This window comes from Rhipicephalus sanguineus, chromosome 3 (genome assembly GCF_013339695.2).
Source record: "Rhipicephalus sanguineus isolate Rsan-2018 chromosome 3, BIME_Rsan_1.4, whole genome shotgun sequence".
Taxonomy (NCBI): Eukaryota; Metazoa; Arthropoda; class Arachnida; order Ixodida; family Ixodidae; genus Rhipicephalus; species Rhipicephalus sanguineus.
Window position 1 is genome coordinate 71,801,051 of NC_051178.1, and position 21,208 is coordinate 71,822,258.

General features: G+C 50.4%; 1 protein-coding gene across 1 annotated transcript; it reads left to right on the plus strand.

The window, feature by feature from the left end:
* Nucleotides 1-559: 559 nt before the first annotated feature.
* Nucleotides 560-15,985, plus strand: LOC119384970 (phospholipid-transporting ATPase ABCA3). Its single transcript, XM_037652565.2, has 3 exons — nt 560-736; nt 3,155-3,377; nt 15,712-15,985. The coding sequence occupies exons 1-3, from the start codon at nt 582-584 to the stop codon at nt 15,955-15,957; spliced, it is 624 nt and encodes a 207-aa protein (XP_037508493.1). The 5' UTR covers nt 560-581; the 3' UTR covers nt 15,958-15,985.
* The last annotated feature ends 5,223 nt before the right edge of the window (nt 15,986-21,208 follow it).

Below are 21,208 nucleotides of genomic sequence, written 5' to 3' on the forward strand. Positions count from 1 at the left end.
GCCTGTTGCCTTCACCTTGTCCGTTGTTTCTTGCACTTATTAGTTATGTCGGTAGTATCTACTTTACAGTCGCCGTTGGACAACACGTAATAATTCAGAGCCTCCTATACGAAGGCCTCAGCACCGCATGGCGCTGCTGATATTTTATAGGCTCATTCATTTTCGGTTACACCGAATCATTTCGTGTAGGAAAACAGCCAGCAGACGCACCATATAAAGTAATCTGAAAACGAAATTATTGTCTACAGGATACAAAATATAGAGGAAAGACCGTGGCTCATGCCTCAAAAGAGTTGCGTCATTGACGACACGTCCTGCTCCCTGCTCTGCGTGTTTCAAAGACAATAGTATGTACCAATGGCTTATTTTTCTGCAGCGAACAGGATTTATATGTCGCTACTCATTGGCTTATGATTCTTTTAGAGCGTGTTGGCTGAATTTCGTGTTAATACATAAAAAAATGTTCTCCTAGCAGTATATAACAAGGTATATCATATGTAGACTATGTCTAAGAACTTCAGAGCGTAAGGCATTCGCATAACCTTCATTGTGTTGTTCGTAGTTCTGGCAGCCGGCGCAAGATGTCTCTGGCCATGAGCCTGGTTGGAGACCCTGCGCTGGTCATCCTTGATGAGTGCACGTCTGGCGTGGACCCCATTTCCCGAGGCCGCCTGTTCCGCGCAATCACGCGCATCCAGCGCTCCAGCGGCATGGCTGTGCTGTTCACGTCCCACTGGTGAGCACAACGTTGTGCACAGTCCTATAGCACGCGTTGCCTGAACTATATATCGGTTCATCCGGTTTAAACTTTGAACCGACGCCTCACGCTATACACGAATTATATACAGCAAAAGGACTTGCTGAACGTGTGTTGGCGGATTCTCTAGTGTGAATGAGCCATAATGGCTCATTCACACTGGGGAATCCGCCGGCCACAGCGACCGGAATTCTCGTGTCGCCGAAATTCCGCATTGTTCACACTAGTTACCAACCACACCGCCGAAATTTGGGCGCCTAGTTGTCATCGTTCCATCGCGCGAAGGAACGCTGGCATCGACGCGCTCTGCGTTGTGGCGTTGTGTTCGCGTTTCGTTATGGCGAAGCGCATAAACAGGAGCAGGGTCGTCGAACTGCTGGGCCTGCTGAAAAGCAACTTCCTGGCGATGTCTGACGTGGAGAAACATGCATTCGCCGAACAAGAAACGACGCAAGCAGTTGCGCTTGGTTCGTCCTGATTTGCAAGACGCGAGAAGCTTGGTCGCGCCAAGATAATGCTGCCCGTTCTGAGAGTTCGCGATGTTGTATTGCAATTTTCTTCGTTCAGCGAACTGGGAGCGCGGAAAAAAACACAAAGGACGAAGCGAGGAACCACATAAGATGAGCGCTCACTAACAACTAACAAATTGTTAGTTAACAAGTTGTTAACAAGTTAACAAGTTGTTGACAAGTGTTAGTTCGCTCCCAGTTCGCTGAACGAAGAAAATGAATTACCAACTGGCCCACCTTTCGATCCTCCTGCAGGTGTATTGCAAAGATGCTAGTCACGGCAACACTTGGCAGTTGTCCAGAACTACAGGATGATTACGAAAGATTTCGCTGTCGCTACGGGCTTCGACGACTGCGATGTCACAAGCACGCCACCATTTTGCGAATGTTTGACTCGCGTTCCGATTGGTTCGCGGTGAGGGAATCCGGCGGCAGCTGCCGCAAAAATCGGTCCTGGACCAATCGGCGCGGAAGGGGCTTTTCCGCCGGATGTCGCTGCCGCCGAAGCGGATTCCGCGCGCTCTCACCGCCGAATGTCTCAGTGTGAATGCGCCATAATCACTATCGCACGAAATAAGAAAAAAAAGGCAATAAAAAATTTCCAGGATGGAGCGAGGTTCGAACCTGGGCCTTCTGCGTGGGAGCCCAGTAGTTCTACCTCAAGCCATGCCGGTGCTTCAAACTGCGTTGCAAGAAGACCCTATACAGGCTTCATGTCGGGAAGGAACCACATTAACATATGTAATGTAGTGTGGTAGAAGAGTAAAATAACAACCAGGCGTCACACAAACGCGAATTCTGTAACCGGGCGTCACACAATGCAAATTGCGCAACGAGTGGGTTGTTGAGTGCTTCCAACCCACTACAAAGGCTTCTACGATAATGCTTCATCGTCATTCAGCCACAGCATCAACAAAGTGTACATAATCCCTTACAGGTGTTTAGCGAAGTACCACGGTTCTCCGCAGAATGACGAAAAATTGCATAGTGGCTGCTTCCCTACTTCACAAAAGTTATGATGATTTATAGCATAGTGGGTTCCTGGCAAGTGCACTTCTATTGGTTGCCAAGGAAGCCCATAAGGCTCCCATGATCCATATCCTCAGACTCTCAATAAAGTTAATTCTTTCTCTCTTTCGCTCTCCGTTTCTCCGGTTAACGTATGTTATAAAGCGTGGTGGGACAGTTAAATGACGACCGGGTGTCACACAATATGAATTACGTAACTAGTGGGTCGATTAAAGCTTCCAACCCATTACAAAGGGCTCAGCCATAATTCTTCATCGCCATCAACCACCGCAATAACAAAGTGCACACTAATGCCTCACAGATGGTACCTCGCTTCTCCGCAGAATTACGAATAATGTCGTAATGGGTGCTTCCCAACTTCCCAAAAATTGACTTGTGGCGTAGTGGGTACGTTGCTAATGTACTTGTATTAGTAGCCACAAGAGTGTTTATAACGGGCTCTAGAAATGCCGCTCTTCCAGCTTTCGCTGTGACTGTGCTGCGCTTTCCGCGCAGGCCTGGCGTTTTTTTTTTCATACGTCTGCAAGCCGCAGTAGAATTGAATTGAATCGATTTTTATTCAAGTGTACAAGTTTAGACTTAGGACAAAACGCATTAACGCCTGACGGGGTCCTCCCATCTGAAGTTATCGTGCTCTATCCCCGCGTTCCTGCGGTCGTGCTTCTGGTTGGCTGACTTGTTGCGCTAAACCCACCTTCGTAGCTTAGCAAAGAATACCCGTGTACTTAGATTTAGGTGCATGTTAAAGAACCCTAGATTATCCAAATCCATCGCACCTCGTATTCGTATATTGGTTTGGAACGTAAAATTATTACAGTTGCGGTTTGATTTCTTCACCTCGTGTGCGCACTGTTTGCAGCATGCGCGAGTGCGACCAGCTCTGCACTCGCGTCGGCATTCTGTCGGGTGGCGACTTCACGCGCGTCGGCGACACGGTGGCCCTGAAGCAGTCGGCCACCCAGGGCTGCACCATCGTGGTCAAGCTGACCGTGGCGCAGAGCATGCAAGACGGCTCCATCAAGGAGATCAACCGGGGCATCAAGCGCGAATTCCCCCAGTCGGTCATCGCCGAGAAGCGGGAGGTGAGCGCACGCACTCCTTACTATACACTGATAACTTCCCAAGGTAGACACGCTGTTTGCTGCGACCTTGCGAGAAATGAGTTTCAGAAAGCCTCAGCAGCAGTGATGAGCGTAAGAAGCCGGCGTATGCCATGCGCGGCGATAATGCTAGAAAATAATTCATTTGCGAGCCCCGCACATGAATAAATCGCCGTAGCCTTTCTCCCGATTAGTCTGTCGACATAAATGATTGGTGTCCAATGAATACTGCGACGGGCTCATTTTTCACGCTTTGTTCTGGATGCGCAACTTCATTCTCCGGTAAGCTTCTGAGTCCTGCGCGAAGTCCTCATTTTTGCATGGCCTCCGAAACCACACCGCTGCTGTGTCGGTGTGAGATAACGTTCAGTACCAATGTCTCGCTTCCTTCGGTCATTTCTGCGCAGATCTGAAGCATCCGAATGCACTGCTTGTGGAACCCACGTGAGCAGATTCGTTTGTGCCCTCGTTTAAGTAACATTTCAATTATATTGTCGCATGGAAGGAATTTATTGAAAGGTTGAGAATCGGGTGAATCTCGACTGTCGATGTTTTCAGACAGCTGTCCCGCGAGCGCACACCGAAGATCATTCTACATTTCCACCTTTCGTCTCCATGGTCATTAGCGCTGTATCGACGGTTTATTGCAAAAGATCGTGACAGTGTTTTACGTTCAAGATTGAGGGAGTGAGACTAGACACACAGTCGAAATGTAACAGCACTAAACCAATTGCTAATTGCAAAAACCGATAAGGCACGAAGCTTTCTTCAGCTATATGTGCCCACATAAACAAACTCACAGGCTCCCTTATGTATTCGCTGAATACGACTCGAAGGCGAAAGTCATCTTCTTTTTCTTCTCAATCGATGTATTGATGTTGCCCCGTCACCCCTGAAAAGCTTTCTGCACCTAACGTGGTTCTGCACTGCCTCCAAGATCGGAGACACCTCACCTGGTTTTGCATTGCCTCCGTGATGGGACCATCTTTGACCAAGTTACGACGTCATGTGATGTTACGTGACGTGACGTCACAGTGACGTCATGACGTAATAATGACGTCACAGAATTTGGTGATCTGTGACGTCATGGAGACGTCATATGATGACATCATCACGTGATGCAGATTTTTTTGCATGACTCGTACCCGACGCCGCGGGACGCCGATGGTCAAATTTCGTCTTTGATAAGGCATTTGAGGCTTTCGCCTTAATAAGGCCATTGTGATCGCAAAACGAATCTGCTGCCTGAGAACTAGGGCAAAGATATATTTAATATGCAAGTCAGACCAGCCATCCCTCAACATATGAGCCGCACTTTTGATCCCGGTGTCTGTCTTTCTTGCTCTGAGAGCGACCAGTATTGGCAACTTACAGCTTCGGTTCATTAGTTCGAAGCTTCCACGAATTTGAACCACTGAAAGCACTGAAAAATTCCTAGGGATGCCATGGTTTGAGCGAATCGATTTCATGTGAAGCCTACAGCGAGTTGCAGCCAGTGCCGATTTCTTAAGGTGAAAGCCTTAGATGCCTCATCAAACGAGAAAATTGACCGTCGGTGTCAGCGTCCTGCGGCGTCGGCGTCAACACGAGTGAGGCAAAAATTCACCATCACCTGATGACTTCACCATAGAGGTCATCCCGATATCACAGATTTCCAAAATTTGTGACGTCATTATGACGTCACTGACTCTGTATGATATAACCACATGCCATTGTCGTTTGGTCAAAGGTGCGCCGATCACGGAAGCCACTGCAAAACCAGGTGAGGTGCAGAAAACTTCAGGAGGGGCCCGGGGGAGCATCAATACGTCGACTGAGAAGAAAAACAAGACGGCTCTCGCCTTCAAGTCGTCTTAGGGGAATGAAATAAGGGACCTGTGAGTTGTTCCTTTGAGCCAAGCGTTACGAGGTAGATGGACGTTTTTGTGCAAATTGAGCAGTTGTGCGAATATCCAAGGCTTGCCAGGCACGCCTACTACACTGGCGTGTAAAGCGCAGCTCATGGTCTGACGTAACGTCAGCACTCACATTAGAGCAGAGACGTTAGTTTCATTGCAACGAATCGCATGCTACATTGCGATTATGTGCGTAAGTAGGTCGTCGGCGTATTCGAGCAACACTTGACTATAGCTTGCGGAGTCATAGGCGCACATGGGTGATGTTTACTGCAGTGTTATGAAACTGGATAGCCAACACTACGAGCACAATTGGCGCTGCCCCGACAGGACGCTTGTGTAAGGTCTTTTTTCTAAGCGGTTTACAGTGCTGGCGTGGCTCTGTAGGGGAGCATTCGACTGCCGTGCGGAATGCCCGAGTTTGATTCCGGCTCTATATTCTTCCATCGGGATTCTTCGCTCATCAGGGCTTCTTAAAGCTCTCGCGTCGCTTATCGGGGCTTCTTGAAGCTATCGCGTTAAGGTTTCAAATCTGTTCTCGCTCATCATAGGTTGATGTAGACTGTGAATCGCCTGTGGCACATATGCGACCACGGGCCGTGTTACGCGGGTATGTGCCAGCCACGTGTGGCGCATATGCGACCACGCGTATGTTAACATACCCGTGGTCGCATATGCGCCACACGTGGCTGGTGGAAAGGCTTTCATGACGTACGCTATAGTGAAGTCACGTTATTCATGTGATGACCTGCGAATCGCGTTCGTCATTTACTCATGTGCTCCTATGCCAATTTTGTCATATGCGTTAAGGTGATGACCACGAGAGCACCAAGGCATAGGCGGCGAGATAGATAGATAGATAGATAGATAGATAGATAGATAGATAGATAGATAGATAGATAGATAGATAGATAGATAGATAGATAGATAGATAGATAGATAGATAGATAGATTGAAGGGGTCCGCTCTATGCACGGCTGGTGCAGAAGCCTAGCTCCGGTCCCAGCCGCAAATAGTCGTACCGTGCACGTGTCAACGTCCCCTTCCCGTAGCGCGAGTCATCGCAGCTACGACGGGTTCGGGCGAATAAGGCAACAGGCTAGAACAACAAACAACACTTTATTGCTACTCTAGCAATAACGCGCAAATGTCGCGTAGAGGGATAGTCCGCTCTAGTAGAAAACGAAGGGTAACGCTTACACCTTCGGTCGATGTTCGGCTCGCGGAACTTGGGGCGGTGAGGTGGTACCTCGCAGGTCAGCAGAGCAAGAGAGGTCGTCTCCCCGTCTCCTCGGTTGTTTATTCACCTCCCGTGTCCATCCCCACTGCGAGGATTGTTTCCCTCGCAGGGCGAGTTCCCTTTCCCGCGAGCCGGGATGCGAGGATTGGCGCGAGGAGCGGCGGGAAAGAAGGGGTTGTCCGAAAAGGGCGGCGGTGCTCCTCTCCTAGTGGTCCCTTGGCTCCCGCCGTCAGTTCGCGATCGCGCCAGCCTTAAGGAAAGGAAATGGGCGCGCGTGCTCTCCCACAAGATAGATAGATAGATAGATAGATAGATAGATAGATAGATAGATAGATAGATAGATAGATAGATAGATAGATAGATAGATAGATAGATAGATAGATAGATAGATAGATAGATAGATAGATAGATAGATAGATAGATAGATAGATAGATAGATGACAGAACGGCGAAAGTGCCTTTGGTTAGCTAAGAAATGACTTTTAGCTAAGAAACTTAATAACTAAACGCTCTGCCTGTTCACGGAACGGTGCCATGCTGCTCGGGATTTTATCTAAAGTTGATCGTAACATCATACCAGTCAGTGGCAATGTGCAGGAAATCACGAGCGAAAGGAGCCACCAGTACACTAAAAAATTACGCCATCTCCCGCTAAATGGGACCATGAGCCGATGCGAAGCCGGAGCACTTGCACGATCGCGTTCCGTTGGCGTTCGTTGGGCATGCTACCGACCTCGCGTCGTGGAACGCGAAGAGGGACGCTACGCGCGTCGTATCTTCCATCTAGCCTGGCCGTTAATTCTCACAGGGCGAACGGGGAACGCGGTCGACAGGTGGGCGAGAGGGGGGCAGCGTAGAAGAGGAGAGAGAAGGGGAGGGGATGCGCCTGCGCTCGAGCTCATAGCGGCGTTGCGCAGGAGAGAATTTGGGCATGTCTAGCCCGCGTTTCTGAGGAAGAGTGGAAAGGGGGAGGGGAGAGGGGTATAGGAAGGGGAGGGGAGAGGGAGTGTGGAGAGGGGAAGGGGAGACGGTGAGTGGAGAGGAGGTGTGTGGAGAGGGTATGCGCATGCGCAGTAAGGGTTGTCACGCCGCACACCACCACCACCACCACCACCACCACCACCGGATTGAGCTCCGCCTTAAGATACTTCGCATCTAAAATATATTGTATAAAGTCGGCCAGAGTATCTTGAATGGTACATCACAATGGTGGCAACATCGCAACTGAAGCGTCATAATATTTGACAGCTTTAATGCTACGCACGGTATGCCATATGATGGCTTTTATAAGTTTAACACAGCGATTTCATCCGGCAAATGGCGAACGGGAATTCCCACTCGCGCGCAAAACGCTCCCACAGCCGCGTGGTGCAAGTGATCAGAGGACATTATATAGCCCCAAACGCGTACAGATGTGACGGAGCCTGAGCGGCCTCCTCGAGTCGCACGCCTGAAATGGAATTAGCGGCGCCAGCACTTTCGAAGGAAAAAAAGGGAGATGTCCAAAGTCGTGTCGAGATTCCGACCTTACGGTGCTGTCTTGCCATTTCCGCTGTGTAGTTTCTAGTGCGCGAGCGGTCAAAAAAATTGGCCGCGTATCTGCGTGCTTCGCTGCAAATGTCGTCTAAAGACGATAGAAGAGGCGCTGCGTGAGATATGGACGCCATCTGGCAATACGTCGGGAAACATGAGTGCTGTGTTGCTGGCTGGTAGTCCCGGCGCAGCGGCAGGCGAAGACCGCCGGTGACCAACGCGACTGGTTGGGACGCCGGCCAGCCCGAACACGCTGTTTGGCGCGATGCGCCGAAGGAGAAGAAATGTCCGCACTCAGCGAGTACTCTCCACAAACTCTCTTACTTACACGTCGCCTGGGTAAAACAGGAATGCCAGAGCGGCGCCCCCTGTCATTCGTGCAATGCAATACTGAACCGAAACAGAAACACAACATGAGCTTGTGCAGAGGGCACGGAGGAAGACAAGTTTCAGCGCAGTCGCATTTTCAGCGCACCTTAAGAAACTAGGGTTGTAACATTGTAGGGCGAGTAGGGCCAGAAGGACCGTCACGACGAAAACCTCCCTCCTCAGTCGTATTCGCCTGGAACGTTGGTGTGGCTTCGCGCTCCCTCCTCCGCTCCTGGCCTTTCCACAAAGCTACTGCCTAAGTACGAAGGCCCCTACCGCGTCCTACGTCAAGCATCCCCAGTTAACTATATGATTGAGCCTGTTCAATCATCTACGGACCGCCGTCGTCGCGGCCGCGAGACTGTTCACGTCGATCGGCTGAAGCCGCATTATGACCCACCAGTTGTACCTGTTCCTTAGGTCGCCAGGATGGCTCCTTTTCCGCGGGGGCGTGATTTGTAACATGGTAGGGCGCAGACAAGAACGCCTGCGAAAGAAGAAGACGAAGACGGTTGTTGTTGGCGCTCGCGCTTGCTCGGCTTGGACCGCTGATCGCTTCAGCTGTGGCAATCTTTTAATAAACGCGTTACTGTCTCAAGGTTAAACGCATACCATCAAGGTTTTTAAAATTGCGTATCTATGTATTTTCTATTAAAGTGTAGAGAAGCATTGGAACGCTCTAATGGGTCGTCCTCTCAAGCGCCTCCTAGTGGGTCAGCCTCTTCGCCTATCCTCGGAGAGCACGCCCCTCGTGCTCGTGCTCGTGAGAGTCTGCGAGTCTGCGCTCTGTCGTTGTGCATCGTTGCCGTCAATCTCGCCGTCAATAAACGTCTTAACAAAGTGGTGGAGGTGCTGTACCGTCACCACAACTTCGGTCTCCATTCGATGCCCCTGGAGCTTCGATCCCGTACCGTGCCATCTACCATGCCGCAAGACGCCGCTCAGCAAACGCCGCCTCCTGCTCCGACCGCTTGTCCCGGTGTCCCCCGCATCCGTGACCCTCCTGTCTTCACCGGCGCGGATGGCACCGACGTGGAGGACTGGCTCACGATTTACGAACGGGTGAGTGTCCCAAATAAATGGGACGAAGCAGGCAAGCTGAGCAACTTGGTTTTCTACCTCGCGGGTGTGGCAGGCATGTGGTACAACAACCATGCATCCGATTTCCCGACGTGGTCCGATTTCAAGACCGCCATCGTCGACGTGTTTGGCCGCCCTGCCGTCCGTAAGGTGCAAGCCGAACAGCGGTTGCGTGAACGGGCACAGCAGGCCGGTGAATCGTTCACGAGCTACATTGAAGACATCCTTGACTTGTGCAAAAAAGCCGACGCGAGCATGCCGGAGTCTGAGAGAATCAGGAATGTTATGAAAGGCATCGACGACGATGCCTTCACCATGCTGCTGGCCAAAAACCCTCGCATAGTGGCAGAGGTCATGACGCTGTGCCAAAGTTACGAGGAGCTGCGCCGGCAGCGCTTGATGACCCGTCGACCGCCATCACGCGATGCTGATCTCGCGGGCTTGTCGGCCATTTCCGACCACTCCACCTTGCTCGCCGAAATCAAGTCGTTCGTGCGTGAGGAAATTGCCCGCCAGATCTTTCTACTGGCTTTCGCTCCACCGCAGCGTGTTGACCAGCCGCCCACTACCCTCCTGCCTCCTCTCCGCCGAGCGATTCAGCAGGAAATCGCAGAGGTCATTCCTGAATACCACCAACCGCCTCCAGTGCATGCGCCACTAAGCTAAGCGCAAGCTGTAGCCAGGCCGCCCCCAGCGATTCCTGTGGCTGCACCGCGAAGTTACGCCGAGGCCGTCGTCGGACCCCAGGCCTTCGACGCGGCTGTGCCGCCTACGTACGTCGACGTCGTCCCCAGGCCCCGACTCCTGCCCACAATGCCCTCATATCAGCAGCCGTCTCGTCCGTCCCGTTCTGCGACATGGATGGGACCCGCGAACCGCTGGCGCACTTCCGACAACCGCCCCATCTGTTTCGCGTGCGGTTGCGCCGGTAACGTCGCACGCTACTGCAATCGCATGGAGCCGCCTCGGGTCGCATCAGCCCTCCCCAGCCAATCAAGCCGACCTTATTATGACCAAGCGCCGCCTATGTCACCGACGTCCCGCGCCGCAACATCTACCCGCCGGTCACCGTCTCCACGACGTCGCTCACTGTCGCCCATGCGGCCACGTCCGGTCTCACGTGACCAGGAAAACTAGTCGTCGCAGTCCACGAGGCAAGGGCTGCGACGCTATCGAACTGCGAAAGCCCTCAGCGAAGCCCATCGAACGTGATAGACGTGTATGTGGACGATGTTCGCGCATCTGCCCTTATCGACACTGGAGCCGCCGTATCCGTCATGGACGCCAAACTTAGCCGATTACTGCGAAAAGTGACGACGCCACTTTCCGGTCTGTCCCTCCGTACAGCCAGCGCCCAAAGTATTCACCCTACAGTGGTGTGCACCGCCCGTGTCATTATTCAGGATGCTCTGTACGCCGTCGAATTGATCATAATTCCAGCCTGCTCTCACGACGTCATCCTAGGATGGGATTTTCTCTCCCTCCACGACGCCGTCATTAATTGCGCACCAGCCGAAATAGAGCTCTCACCGTTCCCTGATTGGATGCCGGCAGACAATCCATCGGCTGCGGGCAAGGTACATGTCAAAGACGACACCAAGGTGCCTGCAAACTCGTCAACGGCGGTGTCAGTCTACTGCGCAAGTCTTTCCGACACCGTTGCACTCCTCTCGCCATCTGTAGTGATTGCACGAGGAAAGGCTTGCTGGTGCCTTTCGCGACCGTGCAAGTCACTCAGGGCAGCACGTCTATTTTTGTTATCAATCCATTCCCGTACAGTGTCACGTTGGTGCAAGGGGAATGTCTCGGTAGCGTGGAACCCCTCGAAGACGCACAAGTTATGGACGAACCAGATGAAATGCACTGCCACAGTTCCAGTACGCTCGGTGCTGTTTCCACGTCTGGTTCATCACCCGCTGATGTATTTGGTTCCTCCATTGCTGACAACCTTACGCCAGTCCAGCGTTCCCAGCTTCTGCGCCTGTTGGAAGAATTTCGCTCTTCTTTCGATGTCGCTCAAACTTCTCTCGGCCGCACGTCCGCCGTTACGCATCGCATCGACACTGGCACCCAGCCGCCACTGCGCCAACGTCCATATCGCGTATCTCCCACAGAACGCCGTGTAATCAACGAGCAAGTCGACGAGATGCTTCGCCGCGATGTTATTCGACCTTCTAACAGCCCCTGGGCGTCTCCTGTCGTTCTTGTGGCGAAGAAGGACGGTTCTGTGCGGTTCTGTGTGGACTACCGACGACTTAACAAGATCACTCGCAAGGACGTGTATCCACTACCGCGAATAGACGACGCAATTGACAGCCTGCAAGGCGCAGAATTCTTGTCATCTCTCGATTTGCGCTCAGGGTACTGGCAAGTACCCATGGCTGATGACGCTCGACCGAAGACCGCCTTTGTCACGCCCGACGGCTTGTACGAATTCAACGTCATGCCGTTTGGGCTGTGTAAGGCGCCCGCCACCTTTGAGCGCATGATGGATACCGTTCTGCGCAACCTGAAATGGCACACATGCTTATGCTCCCTCGACGACGTCGTTGTTTTCGCTCCGGACTTCTCCACGCATCTTCAACGCCTGCGGCATGTTTTGACGCGTTTGAGCGAGGCCGGTCTGCAACTGAATCTAAAGAAGTGCCGATTTGCAGCACGGCAGCTGACAATACTCGGTTACGTCGTGTCCAAGGACGGTATTCTCCCCGATCCAGCCAAGCTTCGGGCCGTGACCGAGTTCCCCAAACCTACGTCCGTCAAGGAACTGCGCAGTTTCGTAGGACTGTGTTCCTACTTTCGGCGCTTCAATCGAAACTTCGCGACTATCATATCGCCGCTGACGAAGCTCCTCGGAAGTAATGGGCCGCTCAATTCGTGGTCGTCAGAGTGCGACGAAGCTTTCGCGAAGCTCCGTCGTTTGTTGACGTCGCCTCCCATACTACGCCACTACGACCCTACGGCCCCTACAGAGGTACACACGGACGCCAGCGGTGTTGGCCTTGGCGCTGTCCTTGCGCAGCGCAAGCCAGGGTTCCCTGAATATGTCGTGGCATATGCAAGTCGTACGCTTACCAAAGCCGAGACTAATTACACCGTCACCGAAAAGGAATGCCTGACGATTATCTGGGCCCTTACGAAGTTCCGACCTTATTTGTATGGTCGCCCATTTGATGTCATCACCGACCACCATGCACTATGCTGGCTGTCATCATTGAAGGATCCATCAGGCCGCCTCGCCCGCTGGGCACTTCGCCTACAGGACTACGACATCCGCGTGCTGTACCGCAACGGACGTCAGCATGCTGACGCCGACGCACTCTCGCGCTCCCCCTTGCCTGACGACAATACCCACAGCTCAATGTCTCACAATGCCGTTTCTTTCATCGACATTCACACCATCGCTACCGAACAGCGCAAGGATCAGTGGATCGCTTCACTGATAGACTTGCTCACTGATCCGTCGGCAACACCATCCACTCGCGCGTTGCGTCGTCAAGCCCATCATTTCGCCATTCGCGACGACCTCCTTCACCGACGCAATTATAACGCCGACGGCCGCCAGTGGCTACTAGTAATACCCCGCAGTCTCCGTTCTGACATATGCGAATCGTTCCACGCTGATCCGCAGTGTGCGCACTCTGGGGTATCGAAAACATACCACCGCATTCGCCAACGGTACTTTTGGCGAGGGATGTACCGCTACGTGCAGAAGTTCGTTCGCTCCTGCATCGATTGTCATCGCCGCAAAGCTTCAACGCACCAGTCACCAGCAGGTCTACAGCCTTTACCTTGCCCTGACCGGCCGTTTGGGCGCGTTGGCATCGATTTGTATGGGCCACTTCCTCTGACGTCGGCTGGTAACCGCTGGGCCATCGTCGCTGTAGACCACCTTACGCGATACGCCGAAACTGCCGCCCTCCCCGCGGCTACAGCGCGCGATGTAGCCTCCTTCCTGCTCCACCGGTTCATGCTGCGCCACGGTCCACCCCAGGAGCTGCTCAGCGATCGAGGCCGTGTCTTCCTGTCGGAAGTCGTCGAAGCCATCCTCAAAGAGTGCAACGTTGTTCACCGCAAAACTACTGCTTACCACCCGCAGACAAATGGCCTCACCGAACGCTTTAACCGCACGCTCGGCGACATGCTATCGATGTACGTCGCCGCCGATCACACAAATTGGGATTCGATTCTGCCTTTCGTCACCTACGCCTACAATACCGCCCCTCAAAGCACCACTGGTTTCTCACCCTTTTTCTTATTGTACGGCAGGCACCCGTCGCACACAATCGACACAATCCTTCCATACACGCCGGATCGATCGGAGTGTGCGCCTATTTCTGCCACAGCCAGACTTGCTGAGGAGTGTCGCGAGCTAGCCAGGACCTTTACTACGCAGGACCAAGAGCGGCAGAAGAGAATTCGCAGTGCCACCAACACTTCTGCACCCACGTTCCTCCCTGGAGCGCTCGTATGGCTCTCGGTTCCTACCACTGCAACTGGCCTCTCTTCCAAACTACTACCAAAATACGAAGGCCCCTACCGTGTCGTCGAACGCACATCCCCGGTCAACTACCTGATTGAACCTATTGAACCATCTTCCGACATGCGCCGTCGAGGGCGCGACATTGTCAACGTGGAGCGCCTCAAGCCCTACCATGACCCGCTCATAGTGACCAGCTGTTAGGTCGCCAGGCGGCTCCCTTTTCGTACCCGGGGTAATTGTAGAGAAGCATTGGAACGCTCTAATGGGTCGTCCTCTCAAGCGCCTCCTAGTGGGTCACCCTCTTCGCCTATCCTCGGAGAGCACGCCCCTCGTGCTCGTGCTCGTGAGAGTCTGCGAGTCTGCACTCTGTCGTTGTGCATCGTCGCCGTCAATCTCGCCGTCAATAAACGTCTTAACAAAAGGAACACACCACCTAACACTTACCTAATGATGTTACGCCTCAGATATGCGTAATATTTACTTTTTGATCGACAACGTTCACAAGTATGAGCAACCGTACCAGTTCAAGATGGGTGGGCGGTAAGCAAGTGGTTCAACTTTGGCCGGTTGACTGAATCGGGTGACGTGCCGACAAACAGACAGACAGACAGAAAGACAGACCAAAATTTCTGCGTTTAAGTTCCCCAAGAAAGACTATCGTCTTTAAAGGAGTAATCGGCGCACCGGTGTGGTAGTATAGTATAGCCAGTGGTTGTTTATTTAAAGAAATATAAATCCTTTAAAGAGGAGAACAAAAATAAAATGCTAATCGCACTGTGACGGTCTTACGACAGGGGGTTGAACACAATGTCAGCTAGCGTTGCCATTTGAAAGAAGGCCTCTCCCATATTCCCATATTTTATACATGGGTTGCTGATCGAGATTGGACGTCACGTTTCGAAAGATATATCGAGACTGATCACGAGAATGACTAAAATCTGGACGCCGATTCTGAAATGTACTGTATTTGTTCCACGGTTATGTCTTAGCATATATGGTGACCGCATGGGGTGCCTCATCACGAAGAAAATGCTTGACACCATTAACTTCTGTGAAGCTCATACTTACTAAGAAAACTTTAGAAAAATATATAGGACGAATACAGTGATAAGCGGGCCGGAGCACTAGCGTGAGGTGCCCGGGCCGCATGCGGCTCGCAGACCGTGTGTCTGAGACCCCTGCCGTAGAGCAAAAAGCTTATGAGGCCCGATTGCTTGAAATGCGCACAGCAAACTTGAATGCCCTCTACGCGTGAAAGAGACCACGCGGCCACACGAGTGCCTTAGTGTTGTCGGCGTGCGACCCATGTATAACAGAAAATTGCGTTTTTACCGGCTACCGGAGGAATTTACAGCGGTGGCAGAGCGGGCAACGACATCCAACGGCATTTTTTTTAACTACAAAACATTTGCAAAAATTTTCACTCGCTTCAGTGCTCTCATTGAAACAAAACTACCAAAAGAGGATATCAGCGTTGCGGTGACGTATGATCCTCCGGTGTCCCGTAAAAACGTGAGTGGTAAGAATTGTCTATAAAGAAAACTAAAATTCTCGAATAGCAACTCCTGGCATACTTGACCGATTCGAAAAAGTTTAGTGGCACGGATGTGATGTCGTTCTATGATCACTTAGAGGTACGATGGTTGCTTCGCGGCCCCGTTGAGGACGTTTATGCTATGATACGAAATGCCGCCTCTGCGCGTCTTGTCTGTGCAGGATCAGATGCGCTACCGCCTGAAACCGAACGCCGACTACCCCCTCATCTGGAGCGAGGTGATCTTCAAACTGCACACGCTGCAGCAGGAGATCAAGTTTGAAGACTTTCTGGTCAACGACACCTCGCTCGCAGAGGTCTTCATCGGTTTCGCGCGCGAGCGCAAAATGGTGGACTTTGGCGAGAACCAGGTCCGCTACTTCGAGAGGGACCAGCCTGCCACTGTGGTCATGATCCCGCCTAATTAAATGCGCACGCGTTATATAGTCGAGTGGTGTGCTCCAATGGTGACAGTTGTGTGACCTGATATGGTCATCACGTTGGATTATTGCTAAACGAATGCCGACCTCAGTGGCGTAGCGGCTATGGCGCTGTGCAGTTACAACTGAGGTCGCGGATTCAATTCGGGCACTGTATTTCACTTGTGTTTTAACACGAAAGTGTTTCATGCAGGGGTCCACCAAGACTTCAGTGACGTATTTCAGTCACGGAAATGACGTCGAAAAAATATACACAATCAGATGGCAAAGAAAAAAAGGTACCGTCAACGGGCATCGAACCCACGACCGCTCGGTCCGCAACAGCAGATGCCGGGCACGCTATTCACTGCGCCACGGTCTTTTTTTTTTACAGACTCTGGAGGCTTTACGAACGCGCCTTTTATATCTACTACTCTCCCGGTCGGCTAGGTGGTGTTGACCTCTGGGAGTGGTAAGGTGAAGTAATTCGTCATTGCTGTGGCCTCCGCGACTAGCACCTGCAAAGCGTTACGCGTACGCCCCATTCGGCGTGTTTTCAATAGAAGTTCAAATTTGTCAATGCCTTAGCACACCGCGAGGTGGCGACCTTTGCCCAAGCGTCGTAAAAGCGTCGGCCTCGCTCAGCATCACGCTAATACAAAGCGAAAATAGCTCTGCGACGCGCGTCTGCCTCACCTGGCTGTGACACCGCGTTGCATGCTTACGCTCTCGCCCCGAAAAAAATCGCGGCCGGGCTACCGGGGTGGCACGACGCGCTTTGCGTTTCCCTCTAGTCCGGCCGTGGTGTTCAATCACATTTCTGCGTCCAATATGCGACGCTCTTCTGGCTATCACACCTAGTTCTCTGTACGCTTTCACCGCTAACTACTACAGGTACCACAAGGGTTTGTTTAATCATTTAGCAGGGAGGTTAGTCATCGGGATGAAGATGCACCACCAATCACCAAAGTGGGTGCATACACGTTAAATGGCGCCATTAGCTGCCAGACATAAATATACATTGTGCAAACTTTCCTATATCAATGTACAGTAAGCATTCAGTTACTTCTGTAAGGGCACGTTTTACTTTCGTGTTATTCCGATTCCTATGACGGAGGGATCAACCGTGTTTTTTATACATACACATTTATATTTAGTACGCGCGCACCTTTTACTACTGACGATTAATTCTTTTGCTGATATTTCGCTTCACCTTGGACGAGCATTATTTACGAACTATTGTTGTCTCATCTTTTGCAAAAAACATGTAAACAACTGTTTTTTTTTTCGTATCTAGCCTTTGATGTTTATTATTTAGTTTGGTTTTACGTTTGTGATATACTATTTCTTACCTATTGTGTTTGTAATTGCCTCAAAGTAGAAATAGTGCTGCTGTCCGCGAATGTAATTTGTAATATCTCTTGCTATTTAATATGAACATATAGGGTCCCCCTGTACCATGTACATAAGTAATAAATAAATGCGCATGGCCGCTACGTGTATTCCTGACGAAGATAGGACACCCGCGAAACGGTTGGCAGGTGCTTTACCTACGTTCCTTCATTGAATAGGACGTTCTTGCGGGCTAGTTGGTTCATACTTTCAATGAGGGTATAGCTGCGGAAGAAAAAAAAAACAGACGGAAGGAACGAGCAAGACACCGCAGGTGCAGACTGTCAACTGTTAATTCTTTGAAATCAAGGCACAAGCATTTTTCACACAAACTAAGCACGTGACCACAGAGTCACAAGTACACGTGCCGGTAAACATGAAAAATTCTGCAGGCTGTCGCAAAGGTTGCTAACGAATGAACGTGAGGTAAAAATAATATATGCATGAAGGCCGTACAAGAATAACCGTGCGAAGAACCTATTAAGAGAATAAATGAAGTCAACAGAGTGTCAAAATGATGTGGAACAAGGATGGCACAATGATTATATCAACCGATGTAAAGGTAAATGCGAATAAATTGAAAACGTGCAACTTGTGAAAAAGCCATGAACATTTGAGTTATCAAACTGGTTCCGAGATTTATTTTTTAATCTTTTTTTAATAGGATCGGTATGACGTCAATGGTTGTAACAAACACAGAACAACATACCGCGCTGAAGTTGCAAAAGTTCCAGGTGATATGGAATGCCTCGACAATATAACTTTCGGTCTGATCACTGGATTTGAAGAATAAAAGTTGTCTTTTCAGATATCTATGTGCAAGGAATATTTTTGAAGGAAAGGAATTCTGAAAGCTCATTTTATTGTTACAATGTTCAGCGAAGGTGCCTCCTGATTTGCTTTTTACATTCCAGTTACGCTCACGTCCCCTTTCACTAAAAACTCCCGGTTTATCCAAAGTAGGTCCTGTCACGTTTGAGGGTAACTGCATACACCACCCCAGTTGGTGAATTTTGTCGTGCTTCATTGATCACAAAGGCCAACCCTTGTTGCTTTGTGTCATCAAAGGGCACACACTGCTGAATTTATGGGTCTGATCGGTGAAGATTTCGAGGTGGCCACATCCGGACAATTTTGCTTAAACCTTCAAGGTGCACGCTTTTCAGTGACTTATAAACAGCATGTCGCTTCTGTTTTTCCGGAAGGAAGTCGGCCTGCCTGAAATTCATTCTGATATTCAGTAACCGCTCGCCACTTTTTTAATGTCATGCGAGACACTACGAATAAATATAATTGTTGAGGTTTAATGCTCCAAAACCAGGATACGATTATGAAAGACGCTGTGGTGGAGCGCTCCGGAAACGATGAATGTAGGGTATAACCTGGATATTTTACAGCGAAAGCTATTTTGAGATCACATCAGCGGCCGTTTTTGGCACCGTAGTTGTCCGCCGCCGCCGCCGCCGCCGGTGTCGTAACCAGTATCGCTCGAAATAAGAAAAAAAACGAAATAAGAAAAAAGTTCCAGGATGGAACGAGGTTCGAACCTGGGTCCTATGCGTGAAACTGCTTTGCAAAAACGCGGTTGTTGAATGCTTCCAACCCATTACCAATATATAATAATAATAATATCTGGGGTTTAACGTCCCAAAACCACGATATGATTATGAGGGACGCCGTAGTGGAGGGCTCCGGAAATTTCGACCACCTGGGGTTCTCTAACGTGCACCTAAATCTAAATACACGGGGCTCAAACATTTTCGCCTCCATCGAAAATGCAGCCGCCGCGGCCGGGATTCGATCCCGCGACCTTCGGGTCAGCAGTCGAGCGCCCATTACCAAGGGCTCCGCCATAATTCTTCATCGTCATCAGGCCCAGCATCAACAAAGTGCGCATAATGCCTTACATGCGTTCAGCAGGTACCACGGCTCTGAGTAAAATGACGAAAAATGGCACAGTGCCTGCTTCCCAACTTCCCAAAAATTACAATGATTTATAGCGCAGTGGGTTCCTCGCAAGTGCACTTGTATTGGTTGCCATGGAAGCCCATAAGCGCTTGATTCATTTCCTCGGGGTCTCAATAAAGCTATTTGTCCCCGCGAGGCGGCGAAGAGGCAAGACCTCGACGTCCCCACGTGGGAGGCCTAGGCCAAGGCGCTTAAATTGCTGGTTGACAATAAAGTTTATTCCTCCTCCTCCTCCTCTCTCTCCCACGTCAGCGTATGTTATACAGCATGGCGGAAGAGAGAAATAGTGACCGGGCGTCACCCAATGCAAATTACATAACTGGTGGACCGTTTAAAGCTTCCAACCCGCTACAAAGGGCTGAGCCATAATTCTTCATTGTCATCATTCGTAGCGTCAACAAAGTGCACATAATGCCTTACAGACGTGTAGCTGGTACCTCGCTTCTCCGCAGAATGACAAATAATGGCTTAGTAGGTGCTTCTCATCTTCACAAAAATTGTGATTTATGGCGTAGTGGGTACCTTGCTAGTGTACTTGTATTAGTAGCTCCAAGAGAGTTTAGAACGGGGGTTAGAAATGCCGCTTTTCCAGCTTTCGCTGTGACTGTGCTGCGCTTTCCGCGCAGGCCTGGCGTTTTTTGGTGGTCTCTGTTTTGTTCACCTATTTTCTACAGGAGAGATTCATGCGTGCCTTTGAACTTTTGAAGGTATCCAACCGAAAGAAAGCGCTGCACTTGCCGAGTAAAATGGCTTCCATGTTACACTCGCATGATTTTTTAAAGGCCAGGCTAGGATTACGTTATCGCACTTAACAAACTTGGAATGCGTGCTTTCAAACGGAAGCACCGTCTTTTTCGTCCTCGGATTTTAGGCTCAACAGATGTGTTTGGCATCGAAATGAAGTTTCAATCCAGGAAGCATAGGCGATTTTGTTTGGCCAACTCGTGAGATAAGGTGAGACCTCAAAAAGTAAATTCACACAACTGTCGTATGGAAATCACGGCTTCGCTAACCTGTGCGGACAAATGAAGTATTGTAAGGTGATCATCTACATAGCGCGAAATGTGCGAAACGTGATAATGTTGTTCTATCCGCTCATCAAGCGCTGACAAATGTATATCGCAAAGTACAGGTGCGACAGTGGACCCAATACAAATCCCGGCCTTCTGCATATAACTACCACTAAATTAATGACAGGGGAGCTTCGATAAAAATTTAACACTTGAATAAAGCGCTCTGCGCTCACCCTTGTCGTATTTCGGAAGCCTGCTTCACCAGTATATTAAATTTTATGTATGATTGCCGCGAACAAACACCATACGGAATCGAGTAGAAGAGATTTTTCATGTCGATTGAAAACCCTGTGTTAGCCGTTGCAAAGCTTTCGTTCAAGTGCTTGATAACTTCACTGGAACTGCGTAGTAGAAATAGGTCTTTGCCGACTATTTTTTGAAGGTTACACTGTCTCAGTTGTCCTGTTGCCAAGTGTCTTTCTCTAAAACGATGGCTCGCATTGGGCAGCCCGACGTATGGGTCTGACCGCTGAGGTTTTCGAGGAGGCCAGTTGCTTTACTCCAGACAATCTTGCTTAAACCTTCAAGGTGCACGCTTTTCAGTAACTTGACAGCAAGATTTTTCGGTTTTTTTTTTCGGAAGGAAGTGGGTCTGCTTGAAGTTCTTCCTTACATATTCAGTGGCCTTTCAGCCAAAGGTGTCGGCAGGCACAACGACAAAGCCGCCTTCATTGTCTGCCTGTAAGATGGTGAGGTCATTATCTTTGAGGTAGCTCACCGCGTTCATCATGAGCAAGGTCTTTTTCCTGGCTGTCCACTTACAGTGCTTTGCAGACTCCTTCACCGATAACACAATACCGCACTTTCTCCGGAACAAGCTGGCCGAC

Bases quoted from the DNA above. Each gene is read 5' to 3' on its own strand.
- LOC119384970 (XM_037652565.2), top strand. From the start codon at position 582: ATGTCTCTGGCCATGAGCCTGGTTGGAGACCCTGCGCTGGTCATCCTT. The intron at 737-3,154 runs GTGAGCACAACG...CACTGTTTGCAG, and splicing joins GTGCTGTTCACGTCCCACTG to CATGCGCGAGTGCGACCAGC. The intron at 3,378-15,711 runs GTGAGCGCACGC...TTGTCTGTGCAG, and splicing joins TCATCGCCGAGAAGCGGGAG to GATCAGATGCGCTACCGCCT.